The following is a 15,726-nucleotide window of genomic DNA, read 5'->3' as shown; positions in this document are numbered from 1 at the left end:
TCTATGACTGAAAGGAACAACACATAAGAACAACAAGTATCTCCAATCTGACAAGGAACAGGAATCTGTAACCTCTGGAAGAAAAAAAATCCTCAAGAAACTATGATGCCATATTATTATGTCTATATATACACATGTCCAGAAACATAAAGGATTATGCGAGTGTTGCAGCAATGTTGTAGCCATGATGGTCTAGGAACTATGCGAGGCAAGAATTTTTGTGAATGGAACTTTTATTGGACCAAAAAGTACCTGGCTAAAATAGACTTAGACAAGCTTTTGGGTATCACAATACCCTTCCCTCAAGTCTCCCAAGGATTATGGGGAATTTTAAAGTAGTAATAGATTTTCCCTATGGCTCAGACTGGAAATCTGTACTCAAAGGGAAAAGGGCTTCAACTGCAACAAGTATAAGCAGCTCAGGCTGCAAAATGACTTAGAACAAATTACTGAAAAAAAAGCAAAGTTTCAAAAATAATTAGTTTTGCATGCCAGCATTTCCTATCCTCAAACAGGAAGGTACAATATGTTCCACATTAGCAATATGTTGCTTTGTCACATACTATTAATTCCTTGTAATGGAAAGGTTTGCTGTATTGTTTAGTTGGAAGGAAAGAAATTTGAAGAAGACATTAAACACAGCACATATAACAGGCTAGGCATCCAAAAATAAGTGTTGAACAAGCAGAAAAGAGAAGGTGGCTCCAGTTCTAGACCAGCATATTCCCCTGTTGTAGCCAGCTGCCAGACTAGTGGCAGGCATGAACGACGCATGCCCCCAGAGGCTGGGGAGGGGGGCATGGTGACCGCCCACAGGCAACAGCGGGCAAGCTCTGACCTCCTGCAGGGGCCACCAGCAGTGCTTCTTTCAGGAGGTGCACCGCCAATCTCAGGGGGTGCACATGCACCTGTGTTGCACCCCGTACACATTGCCAATGGTGGCAAGAATGGTAGAAATTTTAAAAGATGTCTCTTTTGACAAGAGGAAGAGAGTCGATTCACTGATGATATTTTATTCCCAATACAAAATACAAAACAACTACACTCTGCTCCTGGGGCAATATTTCATATAGATCTTACGGGTCACCAGTAAGTTGAAAATAATGTGAAGTACTGTTTGTGTCTACAACAACATTTACTCCTTGATTTTGGAAGGTCACATTCTGCCCTAGCTAGAACCTAAGCTGCAACCAGATACCTAATAGGGATTATCTGGATAAGGAAGGGGGCAAGCTGAGAGAGGAGATAACAAAAAAAAAAAGAGAGTCAGAGAGCTTTAGTTGAGTCTGAATGGATTCAAGTCAGCAGGGCTGGATGAGCTTTATCCCAGGGTCCTAAGGAAACTGGCAGAGAAAATCTCAGAGCCCTTGGTAACGATCATCATGAAGCCATGGGAGGAGACAGGCCAGGTACCAGAGGACTGGAAGACTAGCAATGTAGTGCTCCTCTTTAAAAAACGGCAAGAAGGACCTGGGAAACTACAGGCTGATTAGCCTCACTTCACTACCTGGGAAGTTACTGAAGCATATCCTAAGGAAGGCTATTTGCAAGCATGTGGAGGAAGAAAGGCTGATTACAAGCAGTCAGCATGGATTTATGAAAAACAAAATCATGTCAAACAAACCTGATCGCCTCCTTTGACAAAGTAACTACTTGGGTGGATGAAGGTAATGTTGTGGATATAGTGTACCTGGACCGCAGCAAGGCTTCTGACAAGGTCCCACACCACCTTTTCATAAACAAATTACAGAAATATGGGCTGGACAAAATTACTACGAGATGGATAAATAGCTGGCTCTATACAAGCAAAAGATAATTTTTAATGAGCCCACATCAGAATGGCAAGAAGCTTTGAGTGGAGTCTCACAGGGGTCTGTCCTGTGCCCAGTACTGTTCAACATGTTTATTAACAATTTGGATGCTGGCACGGAAAACTTCTTAAGCAAGTCTGCAGATGACAGAACTGGGAAGGACTGCAAACACGCTGGAGGATGTGAAAGCGATTCAGAAGGATCTCAGAGTGCAAAGTTAGGCTACAGTTAACAGGATGAAGTTTAATAATACAGGCGAATATACGGTGCTACACCTCAGGAGGAATAATCAAAAACACAAATATAAAATGAGTGACACTGGGCTGAGTGGCAGCACTATGGGAAAGGACCCGAGCGCCTCAGTAGACCAGAGACTCAATGAGAGTCTACAGTGTGATGCAGCCACACAAGGCAAATAGTTTTGGGCTGCATTGATGGACATATTAAGTGAGAGACAGACAGAAGTGATCGTGCCTCTACTCAGCACTGGTCAGCCATCATCTGGAATACTGTGCACAGTTCTGGGCCCCACATTTTTTTTTTTTTTTTTTTTAAAAGACAGAGAAATTAGAGAGGGTTCAAACATAGACAAAGATGATCAAGGGCTTGGAAGGCAAGTCAAATGAAAAGAAGCTGAAGAAGCTTGCGGAAATGGCACTTAAGAAGAGACATGACAGCAGTCTTCAAATACTTGAAGGGCTACCATAAAGAAGAGCTGCTCTAGCTCCACTAGTAGAGCACAATCCACACTATTGGAGGATCTCTAATTGGGTGTTATATTTCAATTTGATTTTTCAGATTTGAGTAATTTTTCAACACTGTTGATCAAGAAACTTTAAGCCACTTGGTTTTCTCTGGTAAAAGGAAAGCACCTTTTCTCTCTTGCTGCAGAGAGGACACAGACCAATGCCTTGAAGTTGCAGCAAAATAATTTTAGACTGAATATCCAGAAAAAACTTCTTCATTGTTAGAATAGTGAGGCAGTGGAATAGACTGTGTAGGGAAGTTGTGGACTCTCCATCACTGGAGATATTCAAGATGAGGTTGGACAGCCACTGGTTGGGGATGATCTAGGCATAGCTATATCTATGTTCTACCATGAGTATTTCCCATGCTTCTAGGCATTGCTGGTTGCCCCCCATGCCCCCCTTTTTCCTGCTACGTGTCAGGGTGCTTAAGCCTCCCTTAGAGGCATTGGGTGTTGGCTACAGCCAAGGCTGGGAACTTTGACTGGCTTGTGCTAATGCTCCTGCTGGGAACAAAGCCAGAGGTTCCTGGTCTTCCCTGCCTGCTCAGGGTCAAACCAATAGCCATATTTGGGGTGAGGAAGGAGTTTTACCCCATGGTCAGACTGTGGGGGGTTTTGTCATCCTCCATCTGGAATGTCAATGGCAAAATGGAGGTGTGGCCCTCCATCTGGGATCTCTTGAGCATATAGTGACAAAATTTCATAGAAGCAGGACACTGGCTGCCATGGTTCCTTTGCTTTATCTGCGGCAGTTAGGGTGTTAGATCTGTGTTGTGCCAGGGGTGATGGCAGTCTTAGGTAGAGTTTAGATTATGGTTTGTATAAGATGCTTTGGACAAGGATGATCCTGCCACAGGCAGGGGGTTGGACTAGATAACCTCTGGAGGTCCCTTCCAACCCTACTTCTCTATGATTATAACCTTACTTAAGTCAACAGATAAAATCAGGTCAAATTTGGCCTCTTAATTAGCCTGTAATTCTCTGCTATTTTGATGCAATAAGGAACATTTTTTTAAAGTTATGTTAGGCTTGAAAAATGTGTATAATTAAAACAATCCCAAACCTTAAGTTTGATTGAAAGGCAGACACTTTGCATAATGAAAATTTTAATTCACACTGTCATCCCCTCAACCAACCATAGACACAAAACAATCTACGGAGGCCTCATTAACTACCCACCTCCCCATAATTCCTAGCGTCAGCCTCCTCTTACTGGAATGATAACTTCCTTAAAAACAAAGCTACAGTTCAGTCAGGGTACTCACAGAGGTAGCAAGTACACTGGCTATACCCTCCCAGGGCTACGGAAGCAGCATCTCTCCCAAGGAAGTCCAGGCTGTAAACAAAATTCTCCCTGGTAACAAGAGCTCTACCCCAAAGTTCACAATGGCTTTTACATTCCCGTTTAAGACTACAAACCATATGTTCCTCCCACCACAAGGGACAGTTACTACACAGCCCACAGGTGTGGCATGTCTGTTCTTTCCCTTGGCAGGTAGTTTGTTATCCCAATCCTCACGGCAACATCAACTTTTTCAGCTATGGGTTTCTGGTGCCTCGGTGGTTACCATCACCAGCAGAGCAGACATACCTGCCATCACTTCACATGACATCTAATGCCTGCAAGCCTCAAGGTTCTCTCTTCCTCTACTGGAACATTTTAAGCTGTCCACTGGTGTTTATTACCTAGCTGATGGAGCCCACCTTGTAGAAGGCCCTTTCTATAGTTATTGCAAGCTACCATATTCTGTTATTACCAGAGAAAACCAAGTGGCTTAAAGTTTCTTGATCAACAGTGTTGAAAAATTACTCAAATCTGAAAAATCAAATTGAAATATAACACCCAATTAGAGATCCTCCAATCAATCACATTGTTTGCCATCTTGGCTATTGATTTTATAAATGACAGAGGAGGCTTAGAAAGCCTTAATTAAAAGCATACTCCAGGTGGCTCATAATTGTACAAATTCAGTTCTTAACTTCTGTGGTGACTTGCAGTTTAGCAAGTGCATGTTATTTGCACATATACATAGTAGGCACATATTACCAAACTCTAAGCTACTCATGGCAGTTCCACACGCAAGCTAGGCACACAGCTGCATAGATGGGTCACATAGCCAGTCCCATAAAATTATGGGCAATACACACACGCTTGATTGTGGTCCTAGTCAGAGCCAATACACAGATATAACCCAGTTTTACTAAAGTGGATTGCGGCACACTGTCCCTCAGACCATAGGAAGGTGGGAGCAAGGCATGGCCAGAGTGCCCAGATGGCAGAGCTGTTCCTGCCCCCTCCATCCAAGGGCTGCTTGGAGCAGCTGCATGAGGAGCCAGGCACAGCTGGGGACAACAGTGGTAGCATGCAGGTTCCTGTTTCCAGCCCCTGCTCCCTGCCTGTCCCACTCATGCCTGCCCCCCCCCACACACACTGGCAGGGAGCAGAGGCTGGAGGAACCTGTGCATCCTGGTCGCTGTCCCTGGCTGAGCCAGGTCCCGGCACAACCAGTTCCTTCAGTGCAGGGAAAAAGCAGATCAAGATAAGCTGTGGAGCTGCCCCCACACCATCAGCTGGGAACAGCAGTGGCACACAAATTCCTCCTTCCAGTGCCAGTGGGAGACACCTGTAGGAGAGGGGTGCACAGGGAGCAGGTAACACTGTCCTCAGCCAAATCTGGGGACCCACAGAGGGAGCAACTCTGGGGTTCCACCTTGCACCTGGAGCAGCTGGGGACAGCAGCAGCAAAAAGGTGGTGTCCACGTGACTGCTGCCGCCCCCTGGCGATCCATCCATTTAGGTTACTTGATTCAAAGAGTATTCAATAGCACATTGAGAACATGAAGTCTCAAAACTGCATTTTGGACGGGCTTGTGATGTGGTTATTGGAGCTTCAGAGCATGTACCAAGGGGATCTCTTATAAGCTACCTGCCAAGATTAAGACCACATACCCAAATCCAACTGACAAAATATTGTGCCAGACAAGGAAAACACTTCCTTTATGGGGACAGAGTAAGTAGAACAGCATTAACTTTGGTACAAAAGATTGGCAGCAGTGGGATTCAGGACAAGCAGCTTCTGCTAGCTAACAGATGCATTTTACTTTTTTGAAAAGCTGCAATCTCTGCTTCCCACTAATCTGTGCTGTTCAGCAGAGAAGGCTGTAGCTGATAGGATAAACTGCACATACTCCCAGGGACGACACATAGGTGGTGCACGCGCACCCCGAGTGTGGTGGTGCACCCCCTACAAAAAGGCGATGGTGTCTGCAGGTGGTCGCCGACCCCTGGTTGGTGCTCGCCACCCTCCCTTCCCCACCCTGCTGCCAACAGCGCCATCGGCATCTGCGGGAGCTCCCCCACTTACCGCCAGCACCATGCCCCCCCCGGTTGTTCATGCATGCTTCCAACCCTTTGGTGCCATAATGCAGTAGCCAACTTTAGTTAGTAGAGCATTAAATATTTCATACAGCTGTTTACACTGTGAAACAATTCCATGCATGCTTTCTGTGGAGCAAAGGCCTAGAAATAGTGCTTTAAGGCAGGGGTGGGCAAAACACGGCCCACAAGGCCATTCTATCCGGCCCATGGGGCCCCTAAATATTTATTTTCTAAATTTTTTTTTTTTTTTTTTAAATCTGTCCTTGGTTCCTGTCAAAAAAAAAGTGACAGGAGCAGCAGGACCCAGGGGAAGCTCCAGCAGGCTCCTGCAATAGCAGGGCCCCCCCAATCCCACCCCCCGCCCCAACTGGAAGCCCCAGCAGGGGCTTCTGGCCTGGGACCATGTGGCTGCACTGGTGCCAGAAACTCAGGTAAGGGGGGAGGGGAGAAAGAGGGGAGGACCCCAGGCAGGAAAGGAGCCTGGGGAGAAGCAGCCCCTCCCCCGCCCCATGGCCAGCGCTCCCTGCTCCCAGCCACTCGCAGCTGTCATGAACAGGTACAGGCAGCCCCAGGCGGGCTGCAAGCAGCTGCAGCAGCGGGCACCGGCCAAGGGGAGGGCGAGGGGCCTCTTCCCCCCCCCCAACCCCCATGCTCAGCATCAGCTTGTAACCCACCCCCAATGCCAGCCTGGGCCCTGTACCATTTCCAGGCCCACCCATAGGGACTGCGTGCGGTGACAGCAGCTGCTCAGTGCGGAAGACAGCGGCCTCACCATGTCGGGCAGCGTTTGCCACCACTGTCCCTGTGCTGCCTAGTGCGCGAGCTCCAGGTGGGCAGCAGCAGCAGCAAACACTGCCTGGCGCAGCTAACAGAGGGGCCACTTTCCTCCGTGCCGAGCAGCTGCTGCCGCCATAGCGCAGCCCCAATAGGCAAGCCCGGAGCTGGCACAGGGCCCAGGCTGGCAGCGGGGGTGGATTACAAGCTGGTGCTGACCGCGGGGGGGGGGAAGCAACCCCTCACCCACCCTGTGGCCAGCACCCTGCACTGCAGCCACTTGCAGCCTGCCTGGGTCTGCCTGTGCCTGCTCAGGACAGCCCCGCGCAGGCTGCGAGCGGCTGCACCAGGGAGTGCCAGCCACAGGGCGAGGGAGGGGCCGTTTTTCCCCACGCACAGCACCAGTTCATTCCCTGCTGCATGCTGCCCCCCCACCTATACCGCGGGGCTGGGGGGGGCACTGGGAGTGAGTGGGTGCAGGAGCCAGCGGAAACATGGGGCCTGCATCAGTGTCCCGAGGCCAGCACCGGCAGGGCCCAGAGCAGGGCAGCAGGAGTACAGGGTCCCGGCCGGCAGGAGTTCTATGGAGCTGGGCCAGCTCCTACCTCTCCCTGCTAGTGCAGCCCAGCCCAGCCCAGCTCAGCCCAGGTCCACAGGCCCCTGCCAGCCTGTGCCCCACTCTGGGCCCCGCCGGCACTGACCCTGAGACATTGGTCCCAAGACATAAGAACACTGGTCCCAAGATGGTGATCGGGGTGGGGCACCTGTCAAGGGGCAGTACTACTCATGCAGCCCTTGACAGTTTGCCATAACTTGGTAAGCAGCCCTCTGCCCGAAATAATTGCCCACCCCTGCTTTCAGGAGTTCCTGAGCTACTTTGAATAAGGACCAGTCTGATTAGAAAAGGTTCAGCTGTGATAAGTTCTGAATGGTGTTTTGCAAAATGGGTTACTACTCGCAGTCCCGTTTCAGGTTGTGGTGTACCATATTATACCTGCCACATATTGTTATATATATTTCACTGCTCAATTAGTGCTGTCACCTTGCAAAGAAGCAGGGTCAGCAACCCAAAGCTCACAGGCCAGATCTGACCCAGAGCCACTGGACCTTGCCTGGAGCCAGAAAGCTTCAGCAGCGTTTGCCTGGGAAGACAAGTGGAGGTGGGTAGGTGGGGCCCTTGCCCACACCATGCTGTGGCTAGCTGGCAGAGTTCCTCTTGCCATGCTATGGCCAGATGGTTGGGAAAAGAAATGGCAGTAGTGACCAGGTTCCAGTGCCAAATCATCTTGGATCCAAGTTAGGTTATTCTGGGCAGCCATCAAAAAGCATTGGCACCTGCTGAGCTAAGGAATTCAGGTTTGTTCACACACCCAGCAACACACAAACAAGTCCCCCAGCAAAAGCATCTGGCTCCCTGACTGCTGGTTAGACATTAGGAGGATGCTTTTTAACTGGCGTACATGCAATAATATAGGTGTCATAACCCAATGATTTTTAGTGCACATGGGAATTTTCCTGCCACATGGAGCTTTCTTTGCACGGTGGATTTCTCAGCTGCAGAGAGAAAACCCCGGTGCAAAGAGTTCCCGCCACACATGCAAAATTCGTACCCCATTATTGGCCGATTCTAAATTATTCCTACGTGGTGGCTAGCAATTGGCTCGCTAGCCGTATAAAAGGTTAGAGCAGTTTCTGCCCAAGTTGGAGGACTCCACAACCATCTCGTGGGGAACTCTGAGCGCGCTGTGGAGCCTAGCAAACTCCGCGTGCGTCTTGGAGGAGGACAGAGAGGCCTGATCAGCTCTTAGCCACTCCGCGTCATAGTGTAAATTTTACGTATCCCGTGTGAAGTGCTCGTGGAGTCGTATATCGACGACTCATCTCGGTTCGGTGCGGTTCGGAAGAGATCTCACTTGTTTGTTTGTGTGCAACTGCAACTCAAGCAAGTTTCCTTCCTGCACTGTGACCATCGGCAGAGTAAGTAAAGCTTTCTTTATAAAACCAATACGCTTCCGTGCCTAGCTCTACTCCATCGTGGAAAAACCCCACCTGACGGTCCGGGCTACTGGCCATAGCCTCAGACTGACCCTCGGTCCCGACAATAGGACCTTTTTGTGAATCAAGTATAGGGGGGAGGGGGAGGCTGGTATCAGATAAAGGTCTCTGCTCTTGGTAGGATAGAGAAGAACAGAACAATAAGGCTGTTACATTGCACCCAATTCATTATTTTGGTCTTCAGCTTGGTTGCTTGCGACAATCACATTGATGGAACAGTCCTAAGAGGTCTGGCGTCCCATCTAAGACCAGACTTTGAGGCCATTATCAACTGAACCAATCATCATTATGATGATTGTGCTTTGTAAGCACAAGGAGATGGCAAAGTGGGATACTATCTGGGCTCTTGGGACCTTGTGGAAATTGCAAGCACTTGCCACCCCCAATCCATTCAGTCTCTGCACTCTATAAAGTTAGGTACTTATTACTTTGCTCGGCTTTGACTTTAACAAACAAGACAAACAAATGCTGTTCAGTTCAGTCCTCCTTCCTAAGCCTGGCCACTCCTTGATTCCTTTCAACCGTCTCCAGATGTTGAAGGGGGGCATGCACCACCTTTTCTTTGTAAACAAGTGAGTTGCCCACCTCAAACTGCTCTAGTCACTTATATCCCTTCCCAGCTAGACAGAAAGGGATAAACCAGCAGCATACCTGAGATGCTGCACTCTGAAGAAAAAAGTGTCATGTTAATGGTTTCACTAAACATTCCAGAATAAAACTAGCAAAATTGTCAAAGCTCTTAACTTTAGTTTCCATGACAATAGTGATTCTCCATTGATTAAAGGATCTCATGGCCCTCACAAAAGCCTCAGAGCTTTCCTAGGGAGCTTCTGGCTTGACTCAGACAAGCACATTTTTGCATCTGATCTTCAGATATAGTGGCACACAGCTCAGCCCTGGCTCTTTCAGATTTCATAGCATCTGATGAAGTGAACTTGGGCCCTGCCTCCTGACTCACTTTCAGATTGCCTTTTCCTCCAGTCAAGCTTTATTCTTTTAGATCGGTGATTCTCAACGAGGTGCTGTGGTACCCTGGGGTGATTTGAGATCCTTGAAAGGGCACTGTACAATGCCAGACAATGTTTGTTCTGTTAGGTGAACAAACATGATTTACAAGCTAAACCCAAAGATTGCAAATAGGAATCTATAGTGTTAAAAACATGTTTCACCTGTTATGGTTTTTCAGAGCCCTTTGCAACAGAACTCCTCTGAAGAAAAATAATAGTAAAATGAGTATTAAGAGCTGGCACTTTCTAAGAGGTGCCTTAAGTTTTAAAATGTTAAGAACCAATGCTTTCAAACCATCTCTCTGGTTTATACTTAGGGTTTAATAGACACTGAAGAGTTCTGGAATGCAGGTACCACACTTTTCAAGCACTGCCTCAATGCAAAATAATAAAACTTCATCCTCTCTCCCCTTTTGTCTTCAAGAAAGGAAGCTATTGTCCCCAAAGTTTGATTCAGATTACTGTATTTACCTGAATCCAAGATTACTTTGAATTTAAGATGATCCTCCCAATAATGAGATTCTATACATGGAAAATTATAATTAGTGGAATATCATTTTAAATTCATCCCTCTTAGAACTGTGGTAGAGAAATCAGTGGCAGATGGAAAGAGGCCATACCCCTGGCCCCTTACCTTCCCTGCCTTCCTCCCTTCCACTTGGCCCCCACCTGTGCCTGCCCCTTGTACCTGTGGCCTTCCTGCCACCTGCCCCTCCTCCCACCCCATGTCCCTGCTCATGTTCCTATTTCCATGCCCCTGCCTGGCAACTGCTGCCTGCCCCCCTCACCCCTTGCTCCTCCATACCTGTGCCTGGCCCTACACCCATGCTCTCCCCTGTCACCTGTCCCCCACCACCTGCACCCTCCCCAAAGTTTATCTTCTACTGCTCTGCTGTGCTCCAGCTCCAAGGCAAAGAGTGGTGGTGACCCTTCCCAGCCCAGCCAGGCAGAAGCAGCAGTGGCAGCTCTGGGTCTGGCTGGGTAGGGGCTGGAGCTGGAGGAAAAGGATATGGGAGGGGGAAAAGGCTGTGTGGTCTACCTGACAAGCTGCATAGGTAGGTTTCCTCCACACTCCCTTAGCAGCAAGCCCCCCACTTCCCTCCCACCCCCAACTGCATGAATCACTTGGCTCAGGGAAGCTGGCAGCTTAACACCGGCTTCAGCTTCAAGCCCCCACCATGTTGTTTGTATGCGAGTAAATACACTATATCCTACAGTTTAAAAATGCACATAACCATCTAGGTTGCAAACCTAAGCATTTTGCAGTTGTTTTGTGGAAAGCCTAATTTGTCTGACTGTGTTGAGCCCCAGCTCAAGTCTGGGATTGTGCCCGGTATGCAAAGGCTAATAAAGATACCAGGAGTGAAAGTATAAAGAAGATTTATTGCTAGCAATAAAAAGGTGCAAGCAGAATAATTTCACGTAACAAGCACACCAGATCACTACCACTAAGCATCTTTTATACAGGAGTTTTCAAGTTCTCACCAGCGTATTTGTTTGCTGATTGGTTGTAAGGAGTGATGCAAGAAGTTCTTTACTGAGCATGTCTCTATACCTGTGTTTTAGCCATGTATCTCATTTACATACATGTATGTTTCATTAGCATACTTTTTCCCCACCTAGGGGCATGATTTTTAGTATTTTAATGAGCCCTTTTAACCCAGTTCCCTGTTTTTTCCTTTTTGTTTTCAAGCCCCCTTTATCTCAGACTGTCTCCTCCTTATCATTGCAGATGGGCATATGTCACATAACATTCTGTTTGCTTTGTCTTGGGTAGTGTTTTCTAGGTCACTCCTTACAACTGCAGTTAGAACCAAATGAAAGACTCATTCCCAGACCTCCCAATTCTTATCTACTTTGACCAACAAAAATAAAAAAATAGCCCGATAATGAAGGCACTGAACAATAAATATTATTAAAATTATCTGCACGTAGTCATAGGAAGCCAAATGACACACATAAAAAATTACAACTGTAAAATTCTAGCCATCTGAAATACCAAAAATTAGGGTGGAGACATTATTTCTGCATTACTCTCGTACCCCACCACATAGACATGCCCAACTCAAAGCCCTAAAGTATTTCCTTAAACATTTAGAAAAGCTTTACACTATAAAGGACTCGTGCCAAAAAAAAAAAAAAAATAAAGCTCACTTACACAGGTTACTTTCCGGTAAATCTGAGCAGCATTCTGACATTCTGAATAGGGATATTCTGAGGTAGCCATTTCCAACATACACATTCCAAAAGCATATACGTCAACTGATTCATCATAGTGTTCTTCATACATTTCTGGGGCCATAAATTCTGGAGTACCTAGAAAAAAAAAAAAAAACACAGAAGAATTCACAGCAGGCAAAAACATTACACTCTCCTGATCTATAAAAATGTGCTTATTACAGCTACGTCCGAGTACATACAAAACATCAAAACTAGCTAATTTTTATTCATGCCTTCTCTATCCCCCCCTCTCCCACCAAATAGAAAAGAAAAGAAGAAAACTAAGGCATCTATCTCTTGCTTCATCTGCAATAATGGGGAGGTGGCAGACACATGTATAAGATTTCTAGAAGTGCACAGGAATATCCTAAAATAAAAAACAATCAATATTTGTGGGGGAGGGCAAGTCTACAAAGCAGTTTATCTTCTCCCCTCCCCCAACTTTTATTTAGTTTGAATGGAAGATGTCTGGCTTTGACAATGTAAGCAGTAACAAAGCTGTAATAATTTAGGAGATTCTATTTTGGCAAGATGGGTGGTAGGTAGTAAAAGTCTCTCTCAAAGCCAGGCCTGACAAATACTAGCATTAACCACCATTTGAGTGATAGAAATCAAAGGTCATCTTCACTAGGATTAAGGATGTCAGAAATCAGACAATGTGATAAATAAGCTCCATTCTTACTGCCTAACAATTAAGAGGGAAAAAGCAGCTTTATGACAAATAGCTACTTACAATAACTTCAAAGTTTCCCTTACCTATGCAGAATCATGGACACGCAAGCAACAGTGACATCAATGCTACAGAACACCACCCACACATTTAGTCACAACACTTGTTTAGCTCTTGTCACAGAACCTCCAAATAGCAATTACTTTGAAAGTGTGGTCTGCAGAGCTGAACTGTTGGCACTGTTGCTTGCATCAAACAATTTATGCAAGGTACATTATGTCATGCAATGATTTATGCTTGGGAAATCAGTGTATACTATCATTGTCTTATCAAGTAATGGCAGAAAATGTAAGAGGAGATGGTGCTCTCTCAGTTGGTCTGTCCTTTTCTTTCTGTGATGAAAGCAAATTAGCTAGAGAGGGTATCTTGAAGGATGGAAGGAGGAAATACTTCCCATCATTTAGAATATCAGTTCAAAGGTTAAAAAAAATTAACCTTCATCTTCTCTGGCAAAATTATACTTAGAGCAAACAAAAACTCTAATTTTGAAAAGGACTCCTAATGGTGGACTAGTCTTAAATAGGCAGTTTCTAGGTTAACATCCAAGCTCATCTACTTCCTCAGTTTTGTCTTTGCTGGCAGCTCCAGCCAGATCAATACTAGAAACTTTTCCCAATATAGCAATGTCAATGAGGTATGCAGTTTTTTTCCTGTTACGACACTTCTAGACCAGTAAAAGCCATGAAGAAGTTAAATCAGCATATAATTACTTCTGCTTTCTAGCTTACTTTGACTGGAAAATGCAAGGGAGGCATGCATCTCACTCTTACTAGAGTAAACATTACAGACAAAAACATTTTAGCTAGGGACAGAAGTTACACAAAAACAGTTTTAAGTGATCAGAAACTGATTCAAACCTGTAACAGAACAGAAGTTCAATGCACATAAACCAGTTTCAAAATCGCTGAAACTGGTTTAAGATAAATCTGGTTGAATGTACCATTAGACTTAACTGATTTAAGTCAAACCAGCTGATGAAATTTCTGACCCAGACCCCTTCCTGGTTCAAGTTAAATCAGTCCCCCAGCATCCTTTCCAGCGCTGGGCTGGGCCAGCCTGCGCTCCAGGATTAGCCCCATCCTTCTGCTCCTTAGCCAGGGCAGTGCTGACAAGGGGGTTTTCATAGATTCATAGATGTTAGGATCGGAAGGGACCTCAATAGATCATCGAGTCCGACCCCCTGCATAAGCAGGAAAGAGTGCTGGGTCTAGATGACCCCAGCTAGATGCTCATCTAACCTCCTCTTGAAGACCCCCAGGGTAGGGGAGAGCACCACCTCCCTTGGGAGCCTGTTCCAGACCTGGGCCACTCGAACTGTGAAGAAGTTCTTCCTAATGTCCAATCTAAATCTGCTCTCTGCTAGCTTGTGGCCATTATTTCTTGTAACCCCTGGGGGCGCCTTGGTGAATAAATACTCACCAATTCCCTTCTGTGCCCCTGTGATGAACTTATAGGCGGCCACAAGGTCGCCTCTCAACCTTCTCTTGCGGAGGCTGAAAAGGTCCAGTTTCTCTAGTCTCTCCTCATAGGGCTTGGTCTGCAGGCCCTTGACCATACGAGCGGCCCTTCTCTGGACCCTCTCCAGGTTATCCGCATCCCTCTTGAATTGCGGCGCCCAGAATTGCACACAGTACTCCAACTGCGGTCTGACCAGCACCCGATAGAGGGGAAGTATCACCTCCTTGGACCTATTTGTCATGCATCTGCTGATGCACAATGAAGTGCCATTGGCTTTTCTGATGGCTTCGTCACACTACCGACTCATGTTCATCTTGGAGTCCACTAGGACTCCAAGATCCCTTTCCACTTCCGTGCCACCCAGAAGGTCATTCCCTAGGTTGTAGGGGTAGGAGACCTGGTTGGGGACTGCAGCCAGTTCTGCAGGGGGAGAAGGGGCAGCCCCTGCCGCGAAGGGGCAGGGGCTGTCGGCAGGCAAGATCAGGCAGAGGGGAGGGAGGCAGGGTTTCAACCCCATCTCCCACCAGGATGGGACCCAGGTCTGCTTGGCAGGAAGCTGGCAGACTAACAGACTCTGTCCGCCTCCTCCCACCTCTGGCAGAGACTGAAGCAAGCAGTTGATAAAGGGGAGTGTAATTCTCCTCAGCTCCCCCCAGTCTATGGGGGAAGGGGAAGAGGCTGGGAAACCAGGGCAGGAGGGACTAGTCCTCTGCTACCTGTGAGCATAGGGCCAACCCTGCAGGCCCACACAGAGGTGGGAGGCGTTGGCAAAGATCTGGCACAATGAATACATTTGTGCGCTGGAGACAGACCTAAGGGAACAGGAGAGGTTCCCAGACTGCTTGGCCTGTTTTGACCAAGGAAAGCAGAGAACTACATTTACATTATGAAGTAGAACCTGTAAAGAGTGGGAGACTGGAATACCTAAGCAGAGCTAAAAGACACTGAATGCATGAGAGTCCTGCCAAAGGTCCTATAGGTGACAAGCATACTAATGTCAAGGCACCCAAGGGGGAAAGGGGTGCAAGTATGCCGGTAAAAACCCAAGTTGTAACTTGTGGGATCTCCACCCACTGATTCCCCAAGAAGGACTTTGAATGCCGGGCCGGGCTGTAGGGAAACACTCTGCCCCCAGGATTATATAAGACTTACGCAAGGTTCACTCTAATCTTTTTGGTTTATTACCTTCCATTTTAAGTTAGAGCCCAGTAAAACAAAGCGAGAGCACACACAGCTTAGTCTATCTTAGCTCAGGTGAGGATTTCTGCTGGTTGTTTGTTGTGTGCTTGAGGTTGCAAATCCCTGTGTTCAATACATGCTCACTTCAGAGAAAGGACTATTTTTGTTTAAGCATTTATTAATTCAATGCCATTATCTCCCCCAAGCATGGTAGGGGCTGTCCTCTCCACATTGAATGGGGAGGTAGAAGTGGGGAGAGGGCAGGAACCTAGCAGGCACTGCCCCCCCCCCACGCAAACCTGGGCTGAGATCCCGTGTGGGCCAGGGAGGGGATTTAAACCCCACCCTCCCACGTGCCAGCCTTG

The 15,726-nt window shown here is 47.0% G+C and overlaps 1 protein-coding gene across 11 annotated transcripts in view; it reads right to left on the bottom strand.

Moving 5' to 3' along the window:
• Positions 1 to 15,726, bottom strand: part of WNK2 (WNK lysine deficient protein kinase 2) — a 214,405-nt gene that overhangs the window by 122,080 nt on the left and 76,599 nt on the right. For all 11 annotated transcript variants that reach the window (XM_059715495.1, XM_019495400.2, XM_059715490.1 and 8 more), the window contains one exon: positions 11,933 to 12,090. In XM_059715495.1, coding sequence (XP_059571478.1) covers positions 11,933 to 12,090 — 158 coding nt within the window. The remainder of the gene's footprint in view (positions 1 to 11,932; positions 12,091 to 15,726) is intronic.

Source organism: Alligator mississippiensis, chromosome 12 (assembly GCF_030867095.1).
Source record: "Alligator mississippiensis isolate rAllMis1 chromosome 12, rAllMis1, whole genome shotgun sequence".
Lineage (NCBI taxonomy): Eukaryota > Metazoa > Chordata > Crocodylia > Alligatoridae > Alligator > Alligator mississippiensis.
The sequence above is the reverse complement of the archived record's forward strand: the minus strand, read 5'-3'. Positions and strand labels throughout refer to the sequence as shown.